The sequence below is a fragment of the Cebus imitator genome, unplaced genomic scaffold (assembly GCF_001604975.1).
Source record: "Cebus imitator isolate Cc_AM_T3 unplaced genomic scaffold, Cebus_imitator-1.0 Scaffold82, whole genome shotgun sequence".
In the NCBI taxonomy this organism is placed as follows: Eukaryota; Metazoa; Chordata; class Mammalia; order Primates; family Cebidae; genus Cebus; species Cebus imitator.
The window spans coordinates 8,536,233-8,559,327 of record NW_016107397.1 but is presented as its reverse complement, the minus strand read 5'-3'; the positions used below and the strand labels follow the sequence as shown (position 1 = coordinate 8,559,327).

The window sequence follows — 23,095 nt, the reverse complement described above, 5'->3', positions numbered from 1 at the left end:
CTGTCCACTGGTAGTCACCCTGGGGAATTCCCAGTTCCCTCTCCATTGATTTTGTTCAATTTCAGTCTTTGGCGACTGGAGTTTTCAAGTGTATAAGGAAGAAAATCAGTATTTCTCTGAAGGTTTGACATCCATAGAAGTTCCAAGTCAGCAGTTTCAGCAAGAGGGGCTGCTGCTGTGGCTCTGATGGCACCACAGTCCTCTCATTCACTGCTTGTCTTTTTCATAAGCACATTTCTGACAGCTTGTCAGCTCTGCTTCCCACTTCTTCCTGGGGTCAGCCCCCATCACCAGCTGTCTTTCTTCCTCATCTTAACATGCAATGCATTTTGTCTCCTGCCTTGAATGAGCCTTGGATGGAAGGTAACTTGCCTTTTTTTTTTTTAAATCAGATATATTTAGCCTCTTGTTTAAGCCCCACCTGCTTCAGTAAAATTTGTAACCTGGATTGACCATTTATACAAAGAGAAATGGCAGTATTTACGAATAAACAGCTGACAGGCTTGCATTTGCTCTGAGCTGCAGGCTGACAGTCAAGCGGTTGGTTGTGTGAGTCAGTGGAACCAGCAATCTTGGGTGGTGAATGACAGTTTCATTCAGCATGGAGACCCTGTTTAATTGTCCATGAAATCAAACTTTTGTATTGGCATGACGTCGGCCCTAATACCACCTGCAGCACACAGCTCTGTTCTGGGCGTTGGAGGGATAAATTGAGTGCAGACCCTTGGACGTGCTGCGCTGGGCTCCGGCTCAATTCAGAAAGAGGTGATCATGTTTCCGGGTGTATTAGGACATTGTCTGGGAACAGATGTGCCTTCTACCATTTGGGCGGGGGAGATGCTGGCACCAGAAGCTAACAGCTGACTCATTCTGTCGGCTGGAAACAAGCATGGGTGGATAGCAAAACCTATTTCTATGGAAAAGTTTTCTTTTCTCAAGTTTCTCCAATATTAGCCACTTCCCTTGTTTAAGTGGACAAATAACACTGTAAAAAATGAAGATGAATAGTTTATATTCTTTAAAGAACAGCAGCCTCAATGGGGAGCTGAATTGGCTCTTGCTTTTCCCCACTCATCCTTCTTTCTGAGGTGGACAGGATTTGAGGTTGTGGTGACAGCGTGGCTTCTTGAGGACTTTTTTGCAAAGTCCCTGTCTCAGTGGTTTCCTGCTTTCTTAGTGGTATCTCTCCCATGGTGTTTTAGTAGCAAGAGTCCAGGAAAGTGTTCTTTCAGGCAGCCAGGAAGGAAGGACCAAGCCTTATAGACAAGTGTGATTTGCAGTCACCCTCCACCACCCGGGCACCTCCTCCCTCCTCAGACATCAGGTTGTAGGTCCAGCCAGAGGTGGGCATTACCTGCAGGAAGTTCAAAGCCTGGGCCTCAGTCATTTTGGGGGATTGATTATCCAGGGATGCGGCTTTCCAGGGGCTGTCACTATGCTCTTCCAGCTGTGCGTTGCTTTTCCTATGATGGCGACACAGCTCGTTCAGTGGGGAAGAGAAGCCTGGCTGGCTCTTCCGGGCATCCCAGCGGGTTGATTGACAAGCAGCTGACTGTGTGCCCAGAATTGCCTTTCAGAAGGATAAGGCCCTGCTGTCCTTGCAGTGTAGACTGAGATGGAAATCCAGGCACTGTCCTGGAGCATGGAAAAATCGGTTGCACAAATCTCATTTTTGCTAATAGTTCTGTAATGTTATTTTCCCTCTAATTTGTAGCAATACTTTTTTCCATCATTGATTTATTGAGATATTTAACAGCATAATACAAATTAGAAAAACAATCCACAGTTGAGAAACAGAGTGGATGCCTTACCAGCTGCCAAATTTTCTCTTCCCCACTCGTGATCACGGTGTAAATATTAGTACGGGATAAGTAGCCCAGTGAATTATAGCTGGAGTGGAAAACATGCTAATTTGGGAAAGGCAGAATTAAGCAGAATAAAAATGGGGACATTTTCTTCTGTTAATTCAGAAGGAAATTCTCCCGGTATGACATTTCCCCTCCCTCAACATTTTTGAGTGTAAGTGGACTGCTAAATAAATTGTTCTGCATTAAGATTCTGTATCAATATTTTAAAATGTTATTATAAAAAATGCACACAATTCCTGGAGCTATGACAGAGCGCTTAAAATAAAATGTGGCCTTTAGGTGATGGTAGAGGAAGGAAGAATCATTTTTTTCCCTCAGAATCAGGAAAGCATTACAGAAACATTAATGCAAAAGGCATTCAGAGAATCCACTCAGAGGTGTTCAGACCTTCTCAGAACAGTCTGAAGAAACCGTTCACTTTCTTAGTCTCTTAATTTCAGTGGCTTTAAGCAACATCCACTTTATAAGAGTCTGTATTTGGTCTTTATTGTCTATTACAACATAAAATTGTCTATGGTTTAAGAGGAAAAATACAATTCATTCCATATTTAAAGCCCTTAAAATAGTGACTTGCTCACAGTAAGCAGTAAATAAAATAGTGGTGGTTATTACGGCTTGTACTAGGCCCTGAGAAGAGCCATGGGATACAAAGAGGGATGAATGGGGGTTGGGGGGAATTGGGTGGTTGGTTGATTGGAAGGAAGGAAGTGTGGGTGGGCAGATGGACGGGTAGGTAAATTAGTGAGCAGGTGGTGGGTGGGTGGATGGAAGGAAGGAAGGTTGGGTGGATGGATGGGTAGGTAGATGAGTGGGTGGGTGGATGAATGAATATATGATTGGATAGATGGATGGGTGAATGGGTGGATGAATGCATGAATGGATGGGGTGGATGGATGAATGGATGAAAGGAAGGAAGGGTGAATGGGTGGATGGATGGATGGATGGATGAGTGAATGGCTAGAGAGTCTTCCCTGACCATTCTGATGCGAAACTCACATACAACAATATAAACCACATTCAGCCAGCATAAACTACATAGAACCAGCATTCTGTGTGTGAGCCTCAGCATCCCAGAAGGAAGAAGAGACGCTTAGATTCTGGCTTGCCATTCTGATATTACTAGTGGTGATGAGTATCTTGGTGAAAAATGGCTGTAAATGAGAAGATTTAGAAATAACAGCCAGACATAGTGGCTCATGCCTATAATTCCAGCACTTTGGGAGGCTGAGGCAGGCAGACGGCTTGAGCCTGGAACTTTGAGCCCAGCATGGGCAACATAAGAAGACCCTGTCACTGAAAATAAAATTGACAACTTAGCCAGGCATGGTGGTGGACACCTGTAGTCCCAGCTATTCAGGCTGAGGCAGGAGGATTGCTTGAGCCCAGTAGGTTGAGGCTGCAGTGAGCTATGATTGCACCACCGCACTCCAGCCTGTGTGGACAAAGCAAGGTCTTGTATCAAAAAAAAAAAAAAAAAAAAGGAAAAGAGGAAGAGAGGAGATGCAAGAAAGAGCAAGAGAGAAAGCAAGCAGAGAGGGAGGCAGGGAGGGAAGATCAATATTATACTACCTTTCTGCCGGTACAGAGATTTGTACCTTTAAAATCTCATTCACATCTATTCCTCATTAACCTGTGACTGTAAGGACTTAGTTGGTGCAAAGTCTAAATCCTCTGCAAATACAGACTGAGGCAATAGCAATTTTCTTCCTGTTTATCATTGGGCTAATCCATCTGAGTGTACCTGGTGATTCCAGGTGTGTGATAAGGTTGGTTTCCAGAGCAGTCTCAGTGCCCATGAGGCAGTCAGCACGGGTGCACACATATTCAAATGGGTTTTCCCTCACCACATTTCCTGCTTTTGTGTCTATAAAAGCAAATACAATTCATGAAGGATTGCTACTTCAAATGAACGTTTTGGACTCTGAGCCCACTTTTTTACCAAACAGCCTTCTTAGAAGTGAATTTATATTTTATTTGCCAAACACATGTGCAGCACTTACTATGTATGAGGCACTGTTCTGAACACTTCATAAAGATTAACTTATTTAATACTAGAAGCAAATCTATGATGAAGATGCCTTCGTTATCACCATTCTACAGACAAGGCTCAGAGAAGTTCCATTTTTTGTGTAAAGTCACACAGCTAATTGAATTCGTGAGGCCAGACTTTACAAAGAGGCTGTCTGGCCCCAGGCTCCAGCAGCCCTTTCACTCTGATGCTATAGTGCCATAGGCTCGCTCGCTCTTTCTTTCACTTTCTTTCTTTCTTTCTTTCTCTTTCTTTCTTTCTTTCTTTCTTTTTCTTTCTTTTTCTTTCTTTCTTTCTCTCTTTCTTTCTTTTCTTTCTTTCTCTCTCTGTTTTTCTTTCTTGTCACAATGTAAAGTCATAAAAATTGCAAAGCTCTTTTTTTGTTTGTTTTTTGAGATAGGATCTCACTCTCCTGCCCAGGCTGGAGTGCAGTGGCACAATCTCAGCTCACTGCAAGCTCAGCCTCCCAGGCTTAAGTAGTCCTCCTGCTTCTGCCTCCTGAGTAACACAGGTGTACGCCACCATGCCTAGTTAATTTTTTGTATCTTTTGTATAGATGATGTCTCCCTATGTTGCCCAGGCTGGTCTCCAGCTCCTGGGCTCAAACACTCCTATAACCTCAGCCTCCCAAAGTATTGGGATTACAGGCATGAGCCACTGTGCCTGGATCATCATGGTTTTTTTAAATCACAGATTTCACTGATCACATTTTTTTTGCTCTGTGGCTAGAGAGATGCCTCAGAACCCAACTCATATGCTTCTAACTTTCTATGTCAGTTTTCTGGCTTTAATTTCAAGTTTGTTAATGTTTTCCTATCTATGAGGTTTATAACAAATCATACATATACATATTTACTGCAGTAAGATACACATAACCTGACATCTGTCACTGTGACCATTTCAAGTGTACAATTCAGTGGCACTGAGCAGACTGACATTGTTCTGCAGCCATCCCACCATTTGTCCCCAGAGCGCTCTTCGACTTGCAAAACTGAAACTCCATCCCCATTCAGCACTCACTTCGAATCCAGTGCTCCCAATGCCTCATCAGGGCTGCCTCGAGCCGACCCACCGGGCAGGTGCATGGGGCTTGCACCTGGGAGCTCGCCCTTCTAACCTCTGCCCTTGCCTCCCTGTCCTCTTACAGATGAAGGCTTATGGGACATGTTTGTGAAGGACATCCCACGGAGTGCCACATCCTATACCCTCAGCCTGGATAAGCTCCGGCAAGGAGTGACTTACGAGTTCCGGGTGGTGGCTGTGAATGAGGCAGGCTACGGGGAGCCCAGCAGCCCCTCCACGGCCGTGTCAGGTAGGCCCTTCCAGGGAGGTCTGTCTTCTTCTGAAGGACCAGAAGGAGAAATGGAGTCAAGGGGGACGAAAGGGACCCCCGCACCTGCTGCTTTAGGTGTCTCCAGCTTAGTTGAGGGTTCTGCCCAAAGAGCCTGCCAGTAGGGAGGGCATTGTCAGTCTCTGGGCACCTCCCCAGTGCCACCCATCCTCCTGGGTACCTCCCCAGTGCCACCCATCCTCCTGGACACTTCCCCAGTGCCACCCATTCTCCTGGGCAACTCCCCAGTGCCACCCATCCTCTTGGGTACCTCCCCAGTGCCACTTATCCTCCTGGGTACCTCCCCAGTGCCACCCATCCTCCTGGGCAGCTCTCCAGTGCCACCCATCCTCCTGGGTACCTCCCTGGTGCCACCCCTCCTCCTGGGCAGCTCCCCAGTGCCACCCATCCTCCTGGGCAGTTCTCCAGTGCCACCCATCCTCCTGGGCAGCTCTCTTCCCCCCTCTGGCAGGACCCCAGGCCCCGGAGCCTCCCTACCCCCACCAGCAAGGCCCCTTCTGGGCTTTGTGTCCACGCTGTGCTCCAGCAATTCCTCATGTGTTTCGTCATAGGTTTTAAAATCAGAGACACATGCAAGTGTCAGAGGCATGAGCCTGAGCCACAGTGTCCCCTCTGTGGCAAAGGCATTCCCAAGCAAAGCAGAGCCCTGAGCCTCTGTGTTAGCTGATGCATCCTTGCCGGGGAGCACATGTGAAATTTGGAGGGACACGAACCACCCCAGCAGCAATGGGGGAGCCCACAAGTACCTGACAAGAGGTCATGTCTTCCCGGGGCCTCCCTGAGAGCCACCAGAGGGGCCGGGGACAATAGCTGCTCTGGGAGTGAGGTGAGCAGTGTCACCATCCCTGAGGTGCAGGTGGAGGTATTGCCACTCCCAGGCTGGGCATTTCTCTGCTTGCTCATCACTATGAGGTGCTGCAGGCTCCAGAAGCCACTGTGGGTGCAGGTCTGTTCTGGGGGGAAGTGGTAGAGAAAGCCAGGTCAAGGCTTCCTCCCCTGGAGCACATGTGTTAGGTGATAGACGTGTCTGCAGTCGGCAGCCATGGCAGGGGTTATGACACACAGGGCAGGGGCGGTGACATGGCCTGGGAATCAGGAAGGTTCCCAAAGCCTCCCACAGGGGAAGGAAAACCTGCAGGAGGCAAAGCGTGGTGGAGAAAAAGTCCTGGACACTGAAGAGCCATGGTGAGGGAGTGGGGCAGGGAGGGGTGGCAAAGCTGGTCCCTGGTCATGCCCCACACCCAAACCCCCATGTGCCTGGGAGGGTCTCAAACCAGGCTGCAATTTAGGGTTACTTGAGAAGGTTAAATACACACCCTCACTGGGCCCTCACCCCAGTGACTTCCGTGGCTCCGGGCATGACTTTCTTCACCCTGCAGTGATTCTGTTGTGCAGACCAGCTGCGAGTCAGGATGCTGTGGGTTAAGAGAGGGTTGGGCTGTATTTGAGGAGAGGGGCTCTCAGCAGCACAAATGGCAGGGAGGCCTTGAGGTCAGGGCAGCAGAGCCTCGGCCAGAAGCCCCAGGCAGGGCCAGCTCCGTTGGTCCTCTTCTTGGGACCAGGAAGAAGCTGTTCCTCTCTTCTGCGTTAGAGCTGCCTGAACTACTGACCACACTTGTTGAAATGGAACATAGCCTTCGGCCTTAGTGTGCTATGAATTTGGAGGAAGGACCAAGTACTCCTGTGCTTGCCTGTGGGTAAGTGTGGGCCTTAAGCCTGGTACCCTGGCCTGGGAACATGCTTGAATTCTGGGGTCACTCTGTAAGAGGGGCTGTGAGAAGGGACCCAGAGGACCACCTGATTTTTTTTTTTTTTTTTGAGATGGAATCTCCCATCACCCAGGATGGAGTGCAATGGCATGATCTCAGCTCACTGCAACCTCTACCTCCTGGGTTCAAGTGATTTCTCCTGCCTCAGCTCCCAAGCAGCTGGGATTACCATCATGTGCCACCACACCCAACTTATTTTTGTATTTTTAGTGGAGACAGGGTTTCACCATGTTTGCCAGGCTGGTCTCGAACCCCTGACCTCAAATGATCTGTCCAACTCAGCCTCCCAAAGTTCTGGGATTATAGGAGTGAATCACCACACCCGGCTGACCACTGATTTTTTAATGATTAAGATTTAGAAAAAGTACAGATTTCTCATTTCCCTAATTTTAATTATGAATATTTTAAACATACCTCGAAGTAGAGAGAATAAGGAACCCCTAGCACCCTTCATCCTAATTCAGTGATTCAAGATTTGCTGCATGAGTTTTATCCATGGAAAACTGATACAGAGCAATTCCACATGCACACAAAGCAAGCTCCTCACGCGGAACACACACCCTGGCCCCACTTCCCCCGGCCTGTGGCTCAGGTGTCTCTGAAACTGTCCGCACAGAGCTGGCCTTGCCATGACTGCACTGAGCTCATCACACCCTTCACGGAACCGACAGCCATCACCTGCTGGCGTCAGGACCAGGCCAGACCCGGCAGCCAGGGTGTCCCACCTGATGTAAGAGTCCTTCAGAACAGGCGGCCTTTCTTTCCTGCCAGGTGCTAGGGCCAGACCCACTCCAGGCCACTTGGCTGGTGATCAGTGTGGCATCTGTCAGACTTGCTGTATGGAGTACTGAATGCGTGGCCCGCAAACCCACTTCTGTCTTTTGGATTGAAAGTACCATCATCTCCTAAGGATCCCTGTGAACCGATTCCCTGCTTTTCTTCCCAGTGTGTATACGTCCTCTTTCATGAGATATAGAAGCTTCTGGGTGGCTGTGTTTGGAAGGGTTCTGGTGGCTGGGGGGCAAGGTCTGGGCTTTGCCTGTGAAAGGCTTTGTGTTCTGGGGGGCTTCCAGTGCCACAGAACCCATTCCCCTGCAGAGGCCCATGGAAGGCCCTGAATGGGATGCCAGGATTACCCAGCACCCCAAGAAACAATTTCCCACTCTTCTGTTCTTAGTTAGCAGAAGAAGACAGAAGGAAGAAGAGTGTCCTTCAAAGCCTCCTTTAAATGCATTTTTTTCTGTTCATTTCTCAAAAACACATCTAAAGATGGGACTAGGCATTCAGCTTGTTTTTTTGCTAGAGGCAGAAAATATAATAAAACACAGCCCCAGACTTGAGGGGTTCCTGGTCTGTGGAGGGGCCAACAGTTGGAGAAAATCACACAGTGCGTGTTTGCTGCGGGGGCTTCTACACACATGCAGGTGGTAGGGGCAGGTCCTCGGGGGCCTTGTGGGCTCAGGGTGTAACCCCGTGGCTGATGGGAACCACCGAAGGATTTTAGATGGAGGGGAAGACTGATTTCTATCTGAGGAAGATCTCTCTTGGGTGATGTAAAGCATGGATCTGAGTGAGACAGGAGGAGGCATAACAGGTGGACAGTGAGTGCTGTGGCACAGGCAGGAGGTGGTGACAGAGAAGACAGGGGACCTGGAGCTGTCTCAGGGATGTCCTAGTACCAGGAGAGAGAAGGAAGTCTGGGCGCTTTGTTCCATCCTCACTTGAACCCAGACAACGTTTTTGTTTGCTAGCTTGCTTATTTTGTAGAGACAGGGTCTTGCTCTGTCACCTAGGCTGGAGAGCAGTGGTGTGATCATGGCTCACTGCAGCCTCGACCTCCTGGGCTCAAGCGATCCTCCCACCTCAGCCTCCTGAGTAGCTGGGACTGCAGGTGCACCACCACACCTGGCTAATACTTTAAATGTCTTGTAGAGAAAGGGGTCTGGCTATGTTGCCCAGGCTGGTCTTGAACTCCTGGGCTTAAGCATCCTCCCACCTCAGCTTTCCACAGTGCTGGGACTTTAGGCACATGCCACTGTGCCTGGCTCTGTTTGTGTGTGTGTGTGTGTGTGTGTGTGTTTAGAGATGGTATCTCTACATTGCACCGTATCAGATGGTGTTTTTAAACAGATGAAATTAGGAGAAAGCAAGCAGGAAGGGCGGTTTTGGTGGGCAAGGTCAGGGCAAGGGCAAAGATGAGAAGTCTCCAGGGTATGGGGCAGCTTGGGGGACAGTGGAGCCTGGAACCTGATTCCATAGAAAAGGTGGAAAATGGGGACTGCTGAATTCCCAAAGCCTGCTGAGGACCCATGGTACTTCCTGAGCTTGTCCCATGGGAAAAGTTCACCCGCCGGGCTGGACAGTGGTTTCATCTCACCTGTAACTGGGAGTTATCCGCCCCAGCCTTCCCCACCTCCCACCTGGCTCTCGGGAGGTGACTGCACCTGGAGTGTCTGCCCCACATCACTGTGTATCTGTGTCTTTTGCACTTCGCAGCTCAAGTGGAAGCCCCGTTCTATGAGGAGTGGTGGTTCCTCCTGGTGATGGCTCTGTCCAGCCTGATCATCATCCTGCTGGTGGTGTTCGCCCTCGTCCTGCACGGGCAGAATAAGAAGTACAAGAACTGCAGCACAGGTGCGGTGTTGGCCCCTTCCTCCCCTTCCTCCCGTGTCCCACTGTGCCACTCGGCCAGAACGTGATATTCATTCTTCTCTGGTGCATCTGCCAGGCCAGTGTCCACTTTTCCATTTCATTTGCCTGTAGGTGCTGAGAGAGATGCAATAGCTTTTCTTTCTGGGGGCAGCCAGGTACAGCCCAGCAAGCCCTCGAGGCCTCAGTACCGAGATGCTGACCCTGCCTGCACTCAGATTAGCCATGTGTCTTGGATAAGGGGTTTGAGTCATCCAGCTTCAGAGATCCCCACTCTGTACCTTTACTCAAATGCAATTGCTTTTTTTTTTTTTTTTTTTTTTTTTTACTTTCTTTTTTTTTTTTTTTTTTTTTTGACAGAGTCTCAGTCTGTCACCCAGGTTGGAGTGCAGTTGTACAATTTTGGCTCATCGTAACCTCTACCTCCTGGATTCAAGCAATTCTCCTGCCTCAGCCTCCTGAGTAGCTTGGATTATAGGCACCCGCCACCACGACCAGCTAATTTTCTTGTATTTTTAGTAGATACAGTGTTTCACCATGTTGGCCAGGCTAGTCTTGAATTCCTGACCTCAGTGATCCACCCGCCTTGGCCTCCCAAAGTGCAGGGATTACAGATGTGAGCCACCATGCCTGGCCTAATCACGTTTTATAATACAATTAGAAAGCATGAGATGTGGCCGGGCATGGTGGCTTATGCCTGTAATCCTTCGGGAGGCTGTAGCACTTTGGGAGGCTGAGGCTAAGGATCACCTGAGCCTGTGAGCCATGATCACACCACTGCACTACAGCCTGAGCACCACAGCGAGATCCTGTCTCTTACAAAAAAAGTATAAACAGGAGGCATCTTATGCTATGTAATATAAAAACAGTGAACTGGGCACACCTCAGATGTTGATGTTTTGCTGTGGCTCATAGACTGTCACAGAAACATCTCCATGACATAGCTCTTCTCTCCCACTGCAGCTTGAACCTTGCCTTGGGTCTGTGCTCCAGCTCTAAGCCAGGTCACTACTGTGTTTCCAGCACAAGTTCCACGCCAGGCATAGAGCAGACATTCTGTCAATAAGCATTTATCGCTGAATGAATCACTATCGTTAGTAAAGGAACAAATGAACGCAGGGTAAAGCCAGCCACAGAGAACATAGACCTTGTGATTCCATACACATGAAGGCCAGGAACACCCACAGTGAATGGAAGTTTCCAGAAGGCAGAATCGTGTTTGCCTCTTGGTGGAGAGATATAAACAGGGAAGGTACATGAGAGAGCGTCACAGATGCTAAACACGCTCTATCTTCCTGCCTGCGTGGACGGTGGTGACATTCACAACCACAAAACGTCATTCTGAACACTCAAGGTTAGCTCAGCCTGTACATTTCATTACCCTCAATTTAACAAACCTCATAATTACCAGTGAGACCACTTCTTTGGATAACAAGTATGTAACTGAGCTCTAGACCGAAGCCTGTTTTTTGTTTTTTTAAATAGAGGTGGGGTTTCACCACATTGGCAAGGCTGGTCTTGAACTCCAGGGCTCAAGTGATCCTCCCACCTCAGCCTTCCAAAGTGCTGGGATTACAGGCATGGGTCACAGACCCCGGCCTGTTTTGATCCCATGGAGCATCCAACAGAGCTGTAACTGAGCCCAAGAGCACAGTCACTTCTATGATATCACCACACCCACTGGGCCGGACCTCTTCCTGAGCCCAGCTCATTGGTTGGAGGGTTTCCCATCAACTGGGTCTTCTCCTTTTGGAAAGGCGGATCCCTGATGAGCTGTTCTTAAAAAGAGGAGCTGGCTGCATTAGCCCTCTGGGCCAAAGAGCTGGGCAGAGTAGGTTCCTGACCCCAGCTACCAAGTCCCACCGTCCTTGTGCCAGAGGGGTTAAAAAAACCAGGCCCCTAAAATGCCTCCGAATTTGCTTCTATAATGTCAAGCAATTCATCCCTCAGAGAAAGGATTTATTTTTTTTCTGTATAAATTCACTTCTAACAAGTGTTCATAAATCAGATTTTATTCCTGTGGGATTTACAATGTATGAATGGCGTGTCATTTTCCCGAGTTAATGCTATTACAGAATCCTGTGTCTGGTGCATAGAAAATCTCCCTGCCTTTCACTCTCCTCCTCCATCTGGAAAACAGACTTGAAAAGGCACATCTGACCTGCAGCTTCTGATGCTCAGCCTCACCCTGGAGTATTAATTTAACATCATAATTGAAGCCTGGAGAAAATAATACTTATCTTCCAGAATGTCTCCCGTCCTGCCCAGGAGACATGCAAAACTTAAACCTCTGCTGTTACGGCCTCCCTTGACACCCCTTCCTGTGTTCACTTCTTATCCTCCCATCCATATCTGAATTCCTTTCTGATCTTGGTTTCCACCTGTTCACCTCCCATCATCCCAAATCCCCTCTCTCAGACAAGCCCATCTTTCATTTTCTGCTCTGTGTTCTTCTGTTACACACAAATAGAGCATTAAGGTTTAAGGCACATCAAAGGGGGGAGGAGCCTCTTGGGGTTTAGAAATGTCAATACACTTAGCAAATACCTGCTAAGCCCCTAGTATGTGAGTAGGTGCTGACTTGAGGGCCGGTGGGGGCACTGGGGAACATGATAGACTTAAGTCTGCACCTCGAAGAGCAAATATGTACATAGGTATGAGAAACAGAGGTCACTCTGTGTGGTCAGGGAGGACCCCTCTGGTCTCAGGGCATTTGAGCTGTGCACTGCAGGAAGGGATGAGAAGCCCAGAAAATACTGGGAGAAGGAGCTTCCAGCAAGAAGGAGATCCCCGAGGGAGAAACCTATGTTGGGGAGGGGCTGAGGGCTAGAAGGTGACATGGGGGTCAGCAGGGTGGACAGACCAGGCCAAGCTTGGGAGCAACTTGGAGGCCTTGGACTTTCCTGCACAATGAGATGAGAAAAGCCAGTGGAATTTCTTTTAAGTTATTTGATTTTTCAAAACTTTATTTTTATTTGTTTGATCTGTTGATATATTTTAGAATATGTTTTGCTATGTATTTGTAACTTTGTGAATTTACTCTCTTTTTTTTGAGACAGAGTCTTACTCTGTCGCCCAGGCTAGAGTGCAGTGGTGCAATCTCGGCTCACTGCAACCTCTGCCTCCCAGGTTCAAGCGATTCTTATGTCTCAGCCTTCCAAGTAGCTGGGATTACAGGCGCGCACCACCATGCCTGGCTGATTTTTTGTATTTTTAGTGGATATGGTGTTTCTCTGTGTTCCCCAGGCTGGTCTTGAACTCCTGAGCTCAGCAATCCACCTGCCTTGGCCTCCCAAAGTGCTAGGATTACAGGCGTGAACCCCTGCACCCAGCCAATTTACTCTTTTTTAAAGGGTACGGTTCAGTGGGGAATGCACAGATACATGCAACCATGACCACAGTCAATTCTAGAACATTTGTATCACCTCAGAAGGAAGGCCTGTACCCTTTCTTTAGCTGTCACACTCCCATACATTTGTTTTTAATTCCTGTTTTGTTAAATGGTTGTGAATTTTTATTTTGAAATTTATTAAATATTTAACTTCCCTGGCTTTTAAAAAGCGTATGCATTCTTGGCCAGGTGCAGTGGCTCACACCTGCAATCCCAGAACTTTGAGATGCCAAGGCAGAAGGATCGCTTGAGGCCAGGAGTTCAAAACCAGCCTGGGTAACATAGTGAGACCCCATCTCTACCAAAACAAACAAACAAAAAAAATCAAAAAAAGTTCATGTGTTCTGAGTATATTTTCATAAAACACTGGCAAGAATGCTGGTATTTTAGGATCAGGCAGAACAATCTGAAATGCTAATATTGTCACTTTGTTCCAACACTCTGATCAATACCTAGCTTTTCTCCCCAGCTTGGCCCTAAGGGCCTTGGGGACTGAAGCAGGTGTCCCCAGCTCTGGGCTCTGCATGCAGCAGGACTCAGGAGCTGCCTTGCTGGCCAGCACTGGCTTGGCACAGCTGCGGTGGCCACACCAGTAACATGTCTCTCCTGCTCTCCCTCCTGGCTTTAGGGAAGGGCATCTCCACCATGGAGGAGTCTGTGACCCTGGACAATGGAGGATTTGCTGCCCTGGAGCTCAGCAGTCGCCACCTCAATGTCAAGAGCACCTTCTCCAAGAAGAACGGGACCAGGTAGGCAGGCAGTGCTGTGACCCAGTATGCCGCACCCACCCAGGGACCTGAGCTGCAGGGCTGGGGTGCTGCCATTGATGGCCCATGCCCACTGGTGCCTCCAGCATCCCCCATCCTGCCCCCACCCAGCCATGGTTCCAGGAAGCAAAACCTAACCCACTGGCAGGTGAGATCCCAAGCCCACCAGGGGCAGCCCTGAGTGTAGGAGAGACAGGGTTGGCAGAGTGGCTGGAAATGTTTTCAGGGCATCTCTGGAGATTTAGAAAGAAGGTAGGGCCTCAGGTCTGTGGGAAGGACCTGGGACACCCAGTGGCTGCCAGGCTAGCCTTCTGTGTCCACTGTGGGCACCTTAGATCAGAGCGTTCCTAGTTCACGGAGGTGTTACCTGGGCTGCCGCAGGCCCAACCAGGTGTCCTCGCATGCAAACCTGGTGCTTGTTGCTGATTTCATTGTTCTGTGTATTCCAAAGTTTTCTGTGCTGATTCACATTGCCATTTCATATGTGGATGTGACTGTGGGCAAGAAGGATTTTCACTACCAAAACCTCTTAGCTTTTAATCCTTTTCCTAAATCCAGCAGGAAACAGGGTTTCTCCCAAAGAAGAGAGAGGATGACCTGAGTTTGCCTTTTTGATGTGGAGAGCGCCATCCTCTGATTTGAGTACCCTTGACTAAGGAGAAGGGCCAGGACTGGGGAGGGGTCTTGAGTGTCTGGAAGGAAAACCTCAAACACCTGAGGACGCTTCACCTGAAGAACAGACAGTCGGGGCCTTCCCGGGGGGCCCCAGCATCGGGGTGGAGAGAGCTCTTCTCCTTTGGCCAGACTCACCTTGGATTACACTTAGTTACAAGAGCATGGAAATCACACATCCTCCAGACCCAGAGAGACCCAAGGGTTTCCTTTTCCCTTCACTGTCTATAAAGCTGCAGGGGCCAGCAGTGCCTGGAGAGTCCCTATGCCACCCCCGCCCTCCACTGCAGTTTGGGAATCTCAGATCACTCGGATGCTGCCGAGGCATGGAGGGGGCCATCTCCCAGCGGCCAACCCTCTGCCAGCCCCACAGCTGCCAGTCGAGAGCACCGCAGGCTGCCACCCCACAAGGCCTTCCCTAAGGCTGGAGGCAGATGGTGGTGGTGACGTCTGATCACATCTTTCATTTGTCTACTGGGAGGCAAGTTTTTCCTGCCATGTAACAGAAACATGAAAAAGCAACCACAGGTAGTTTCAAGGCCAGGAGTAACTTGTCACTGAGAATTAAAAAATATTATATGCCCTGCTCCCTTGCTGCAAATCTGTCTTCTGAGTTCTGAGAAGAGACACTCACAGCCTTCAAGCACATTGCCCAAGAATAGACATTCGTTCAGTTCGTTAAGTCCATCTGCTTCCTAGGAAAAAGAAACATCATTTGATGGTGAGGTTGGAGGTTCTCAGCCCACAAAGACATTTCCCAGAGGGGGCTCCAGACCAGGAAGGAACCTCGTATCTTCAGAACTAGTCTGCATGTGGTTCCAGGGGAAGGAGTTGTGAGCATGGTCTTACCTGGTGTTACGGGGAGGCAATCCCAGAAACCCCTTTCTAAAGAAGAGCTCTTGGGTAGGTGGGGACCAAGAGCCTTCCCCGAGACAGGAAGTATTTGAGATGCTTCAGGGCAGCCATGGAGGGGCGTGAGCAGGTCAGGGTGGAAGATGGAAGATTTTCTGCCTACATGGCTCCATCTCTGAGGCTCCCCAGCCCAGCTCATGACCTAAGGAGCTGTGTGAGTCTGCAGGGGCCACTGGGCCTGGGAGGATTTTACCCCTGCCCTCAGGCATTCCACCCTTGATCATTTATAAGTGGCCGTCTCTAAAGCTCTAAGGTTACACCTCTCAATATGCATTCATGTATGCAGAACCCACTGCCTTATCATTTCCAGCTGATGGAAGCACAGAGCGCAGGCCGAGACTTCTGGGTGGTCTAACACCAGCTGGGAGTTTGCTTCCCTGCTCAGCAAGTTGCACACTGCCCAGGGAGAGGGGCTCTTTGGTTTGATTTGTCCACCCAGGTCAGTGACTCCAGTTAAGCCCTGAACTTCCCAGTAGGGCCTGTTGCAAACTCCCCTGAACCTGCTAAGACCCAAGGACAAAATAAAATTAAGATGGCAAAGGAAATAGATCCTTCCCTTCGGTTTTTAAATAAGCCATCACCTTTTCAGTCCTAGCAGTAGGACCCTGTATTAGTCTGTCCTCACATTGCTAATAAAGACATACCCAAGACTGGGTAACTTATAAAGGAAAGAGGTTTAATGGACTCACAGTTCCACATGGCTGGGGAGACCTCACAATCATGGCAAAAGGCAAGGAGCAAAGTCACACCTTACATGGCGGCAGGCAAAGAGACAGCTTGCATAGGAGAACTCCCCTTTATAAAACCATCAGATCATGTGAGACTTATTCACTATCATGAGAAGAGCATTGGAAAGACCCACCCCCATGATTCAAGTACCTCCTACTGGGTCCCTCCCATGACACATGGGAATGATGGGAGCCACAATTCAAGATGAGATTTGGATGGGGACACAGCCAAACCATATCAGATCCCAAATGTGACTGAAGGAAAGGATTATCTGCTGGGAGGGAGAGGCTCTGGGCAGGGACACCTGAGATTGATCCTATAGTGTCATTCCCAAAATATCTGAAATACAGACACAGTTGATTTCTGTCTCTCCAATACACGTGTTGTGCTTCCAATTTCTTTGTGGAGAAGACACCATTTTAGCTCCTTTGATAAAAAGAGGTGCCCAAGTGTTTAGATGAGACATTGCATCTTTCACAAAATAAATTACCTTTGAAATAGAGAAAGAAAGGCCCTTGAGCCATCACTGGGCCTTTCCAGGAGAAACTGAGGCACACTCCAAGGGAGACAACACCCACTACACAAAGCCAGAGGTCTCCATCCCCTCCAGCCTTCCCAGCAGAGTCTCCAGCCAAGGCCTGGTTTCCTGTCCAGTAGCCTCTCCTTGCTTGATCACCCAGGGTTACTTCTCCCATTGAGGGATGAGAAGATGCTCCCTCTGCAGCCACCACTTGGCTCTGCACTCATTCCTTGTAGCATGAAGTGGGGCTTGCTGGGGCTGCTGGAGGTCCTGGACGCGGTCCCTTTGAGTGCACAGCTGCCTGTCTGACTACTCACAGGCTGCTCTCACTATCAAGTCCCTGCACACCCTTCAGAGGACTAGGAAGCAGTCAGTCCTGCCTGATTTGAAAATTCAGCAATGTTGTGCTCAGAGTTTTTCCCCAGGTTCTAAGTTTTCCATCTGAAAAAATAGAAGCTGGGCTTTTACTCAGCTCAGATAGTCTCCCCTCTCAAGAGAGTATTCATTTTCTGTTGCTGTATGACAAATGACCGTAAGTTTAATAGCTTAAACCAGCACCCATGTAGCACCACACAGTCTCCCTGGGGCAGGAGTCTGGGGACAGCTCAGCTAGTTCCTCTGCTCAGGGCCTCACATGGCTATAATCCAGGTGTAGTTGGGCTGTGTTCTCATCTGGAGGCTCAACCGGGCAAGAATCCTCTCCCAAACTCATTGAGCCTGCTGACAGCCTGCATTTCCTTGTGGCTGCAGGACCAAGGGCCCCAGCTTCCTCCTGGCCCTCCTCTAGACATCTCCCTCATGTCCTGGAGGCTGCTCATGGTCCCCTGCCATGGGCTATTCACAACATGCTGTTTCTGCAAGACTAGCAAGAGCATCTCTGTCTCCAGCCGGCCAAGATGGGGCCTCCTATAATGTCATGTGATCATGGGAGTGAGGGGAGTAGTAGTTCTTCACCCATTCCATTTAATGTAACCAAGTCTTCTGTCTGCCATGTTCCACTGATTAGAGGCACATCACAGGCCCTTCCCACACTCAAAGGGTGGGATGATGGGGTTGAGGCAGTGATGGAGCCATCTTAGAATTCCATCAGCCAGAGAAGATGAACACTCCACAGCCAGACAAGGAGATCAAGCCTGGTGCAAACTTCCTTGATTCCCTCTTATCTGTAGGAGACAATTCCCATCCCTTAGTCTGGCAGATCAGACCTTTCCTCACAACTTCATCCTCATCTCTCTCCACCACACTCCCCTGCCTGCAGCTGGTGGGCACCCAAGCTCCCCAGCCTCCCATCAGTCCCGTCCTCAGGATGTTCTTTGTACGTGAATGTCCCACTGCCCCTCCTGGCACAGACCAGCTCTTCCCTGGTGCCTGTAGGCCTAACACAGTCCCCACACTGACAGGCACTGGTACATGGGGGCTGTTGACTCACCAGATTGCCAGTGCTCAGCAGTTTTGGCATCAGTTGCCAAAGTGCCGTCAAAGGCTGTGGGTTTCCTCTTAGTCCAGCACAATAAAGCCCAGGTGCCAGGTTAGGAGGCCTCTGGGGGAGGGCGTTTTTTGCCCAGAGGGTAATTGTGGCATGGGTCCTCATCCTAGGTCCCCACCCCGGCCGAGCCCCGGCGGCCTGCACTACTCAGACGAGGACATCTGCAACAAGTACAATGGTGCCGCGCTGACCGAGAGCGTGAGCCTCAAGGAGAAGTCGGCGGATGTGTCAGAATCCGAGGTCAGTGTCAGTGCCTACTTCCGGGCAGTGACCATGCACCCCTACTTCTGCAGGGAAACTTCTACCTTCTCATGCCGTCTTGTCCTATTTGAGTCTCGCAGCATCCTCACAGGCAGAGTCAAGGACAGAGGACTCTATTTTGCAGTTGGGAAAAACATAAGGGAGCCCAAGGTCAACCCCACAGCCTGCTCTGGGCCCCACAGGGCTCAACAGCCTCCAGCAGTCTAGACAGTCCAAGGCTGGTTTATGGAGGAGCAGGTTCCAGTTTCCAAGTCCCAGAGTCTGCAGTGAGATAGACAAGGCTGGTACTCTCCATGAGGGGTGCATTGCAGAGCAGAGTGTGGGTGTTGCCTGGGCACCAGCAGACAGTGTCGGTTGGTTGCTGTCACATGCTCCATCTCATGTAGTCCTGGGGATAACTGGGCCTAAACCACCTCCTACGGATGGAGCCAGTGGGGCTCAGGGAGGATCAGTAACTTGCCCAGCGTGGACTGCTGCCCTGGAAGCCCATTCTCTCTCCATTTCACTTTCAGAGATAAACATATGTTGGTAATCTCTAGACCCTAGTTAGAGTGGCAGCAGCTCTGATCCTGCAGGACGGATAGAAAATGTGAAACCTTCACCAGATAGGAGCTTCCTGCTCACCCCTGAACCTTCGCTTCCACACATACCCTGCCAGCCTCCCACCTGCCCAGGGAGCTTCTGTTCTAGCTCCCTCCCTTGTGCTAAAGAAAAGGGATTTTCTCAATGCAGTTCCGGGTCAGGTATCAGGTTCAGGGTGAGCTCAGAGTCAGGATGTGTTCCTCTCCTCACTGAGCAGCTGGACCAGGGAGATGGCTTCCCCAAGAGTGTCAGCCTCCATGTGCTCCCTCCAGGACCCCAGGGCCTACCTGCCTCAGGCCTCCCCTGCAGCAGTTCAGAAGTGGAGTGTGTAGCCTGTGCAGTCTTGGTGTTCACCCACCAGGGCAGCCATGAGGGGGCTCCAAGGGGGTGCTCAGCACCCCTTCCCTACAGGTGCACCGTCTGAGTTTCTGACATTTACCAGCAAAGATGGCTGAAGCAGCAATTGGAGAGGTTGCCCCATCAGTCCTGGACTTTTTTCTTTCAGATATGCCAGGACTGGAGAGGGATGAAAACCAGCCACCATTTGCTGGACACGTAGGCCTGCCCCACTTCCTGGCACTCATGTTCTAAATCAATATTTAATCTAAAACAAGTCTCACCTTCATTTTAACCTGAATTCAGGCCTTATTGAGCCCCAGGGCTCTATCAAATGGCTTCTTTTCAATTGTGGGTTGTAGATGAACTGCCCGTGGGAAAGGCCAGCAGGTGGGTGTGGCGAGGCTGGCTCTGCTTTGCTTCATGTGTTCTGTTTACAGAAGACGCTGGGTTCACTGTCGGTGCTGTAGCCTTGGGCTTGGCAAAAACAGCAGGTGGCAAAGCAGATGCTCGGAAAGGGACATTTGTCTAAAACTGAGGGGCTGTCAAGTGAAATCCTGCAAAACTGACCTGCCTTTTTGTGATAAGGAAAAAGCTTATCACAAGCTAGCTACCTGTACAAAAGCAGCACATGGGGCAGAGCAGGGCAGCCTCTGAGCAAGACAGTCTCCATCACCAAAGAGCTGCATCCCACAGCGCCAGTCCCAGGCCTGTCCCTGCTGCCAGGCTGCTGCTCTTTAGAGAATCCGGGCACTGTGGAAGTATCAGAGCTGTGGGTGGTTCCTGTGTGCTGCACACTTGCTGCTGTGTGTTTTCTGCACTCACTGTGGGCCAGGCCCAGGATGAATGTGCACTCCTGTGCTGCCCACCCTTGAGGTGGGGCCTCCCTATTGATCAGAGGCTGAGGTCGTCCAGCAGGCAGCTATTGAAGCTGACTCGCAGCAAGTCCCCTGTGTCTCCAGAGCTCAGTGTACCCCTCCCCTCCCCAGCATTCTCCTCCAGCCCCACATCAGAGGAGGGGAGGGAGGCATCCATGGAGGTGTGTCCTAGAGCAGGCGGGCAGGATTGGATCTGTGAACCCGAAGTTACTTGTACCTAAAAGCATTTTCTACATGAGCTAATGGAATGCACTGGTCTGTTTCTCCTCTCGCATGTGTGGTGTGTTTGGAGATTTAACATCGGCAAATTTTTATGGAAGGTTATTGAGCACACCCATGAACTGAGCTAACCATACATATTCACACATGCAAATACAAGCACATATGCATACATGTGTACACATACACACATGCACATACATATACCTACACACCTGAATACATGTACACACATGCATACACACATGCATACCTAAATACACACAGCACATGCACATACCTAAATACACACACTTGCACACATGCACACATATGTACATGTATAAACATGCAAACATATACATAAACCTATACACCTGAATACACGCACACACATGCATACCTAAATACATGCAACACACGCACATGCCTAAATATACACACACAAATACACATGCACACATATGTACACATACACGGATGCACACACATATATATACCTATACATCTGAATACATGCACACACATGCATACACACATGCATACCTAAATACACACGCACAACACATGCACATACCTAAATAGACACATGCATATATAAGTATACATACTGCATACATACATGTAACTACACACCTGAATACATTCACACACATACATATACCTGTACACCTGAATACATGCACACACATGCATACACACACACCTAAATATATCCACATACACATACCTAAATATGTACATGCAAAAATTTGCATTTACAGACATATATCATATACACATACTCATATATATACCTACATACCTAAATACATGCACACATACACATATGCACATTCCTAAATATGCATGTGCAAAACTATACACATATTGTGTGTACACATGCACATGTATGCACACACCTAAAACATGCATGCATGCACACATATGCACACAGGTACATACCACACACATATACCATGTGCAAGTACACATGCACAGATACACAGGCATACATACCTAAATACAAGTACAAACACACATGCACACAACCATACATGCATACACATATATACATACATGCACAACACATATATACCTAAATACACATGTGCACACACATACATACACACCTGCACATAGGCACACACACATATTCATCTAAATACAAAAAACACACAGAGGTGGCAAGAGGGAGGGAGATGAGTGTGGGGAAAGGGGCAAAAGGGAAGAGGGCAGGACATGGAACCCACACTAAATGGAATTCTGCACAGAGGGTGTTATCATCCCATGTAACAGGCAGAAAGCCGAGGCTAAGAGTTTTTGAATGTCTTCCCTGAGACATGCACTGATGAGCTGGACTGAAGAGGCAGACCTCAGCGTCTAAGTGGAAATCCCATTTTCCCACCAGTCCTGCTCTCAGAACTAAGTCTCAGGCAGCATGGCTGGGGTGGCAAGGGTCCCAGGAGCCAGGCCACACTGTTCACATGTGGCAAGCCCTGTGCTGAAGGAAAGCATTCTCACAAATGCACCTCATGGTTCCTAGTGCCTTTTGGGTCACGGGCTGCATACACTCTCTCCACCTCAGGCAGAATTTCACCATGACCTGGGGTCCCAAGGCATCCCAGAAGTCTCTATAGACCCCTCCACCTAGTGTCCTGTGGAGTCCCAGCTAAGAATCCCCACACCTGGACCATCTTGTGCTTCCCAGGTTCTTGGGCGGATAAAGCGTGGCCTCCCTTGTCTGTAGAGCTCTTTGCTGTGTAATCTTGCTGCATCCTGCTTTTGAAGCTTATGAATTTGAGGGATTTGAAGGCACTCAATATTCATGGGATCCCAACAGAGGGAACTGGGGACTTAGATCATTTTGGAAGTGCCAGCTCACATGGTAAAGTTCACTTTGAACCACTATTTGAAACAGCGGGATTGAGACATAATTCACATATCATACAATTCACCCATTTGAAGTACACAATTCTGTGGTTTTTAGTCCATTCACAAAGGTGTGCAGCGATTACCACAGTCAAATGTAGAACATTTCCATCAGCCCGCAAAACACCCTGTACTGATTAGCAGTCACTCCACCCACATAAGCCTGCAGCCAACCCCAGCTCTTGGCAACCGCTTAGCTACTTTCTACCTCTCTAGGTGTGCCCCTGTGGACCTCTCATCTAAATAAATCATACAGTATGTTGTCTTTTGTGACTAGCTTCTTTCACTTGCATGCTGATTTCAATGCATCTGAACCACTTTTACTAAGTCATCAATTTGTATGTTCCATCAGTTCTCTTTCACATTGTTTTTAAATCTGACTTCAGTTCAGAACTTCTTCCGTCACAGAAAACAAACGTGTTATATTTTCCTTGACATATTTACCCATATGCTTTCTTGGAACAGAAGTATATTTTTTTGGTTGAGGGGACGAAGTCTCGCTCTATAGCCCAGGCTGGAGTGCAGTGGCACTATCTCAGCTCACTGCAACCTCAGCCTCCTGGGTTCAAGCGATTCTCATGCCTCAGCCTCCCAAGTAGCTGGGATTACAGGTGTCTGCCACTGTGCCTGGCTGATTTTTTGTATTTTTAGTAGAGACAGGGTTCCACCATATTGGCCAGGCTGGTCTCAAACTCTTGACCTCAAGTGATCTGCCCACCTCAGCCTCCTAAAGTGCTGGGATTACAGGCATGAGCCACCACACCCAGCTGGGAAGTGTATCTTTCT

General features: G+C 49.0%; 1 protein-coding gene across 1 annotated transcript in view; it reads left to right on the top strand.

The window, feature by feature from the left end:
* The window catches only part of SDK1 (sidekick cell adhesion molecule 1), a 982,297-nt gene that overhangs the window by 946,552 nt on the left and 12,650 nt on the right, over positions 1-23,095 (top strand). Inside the window, exons 41-44 of the mRNA XM_017533779.2 lie at positions 5,045-5,209; positions 9,514-9,651; positions 13,686-13,806; positions 18,254-18,383. Coding sequence (XP_017389268.1) covers positions 5,045-5,209; positions 9,514-9,651; positions 13,686-13,806; positions 18,254-18,383 — 554 coding nt within the window. The remainder of the gene's footprint in view (positions 1-5,044; positions 5,210-9,513; positions 9,652-13,685; positions 13,807-18,253; positions 18,384-23,095) is intronic.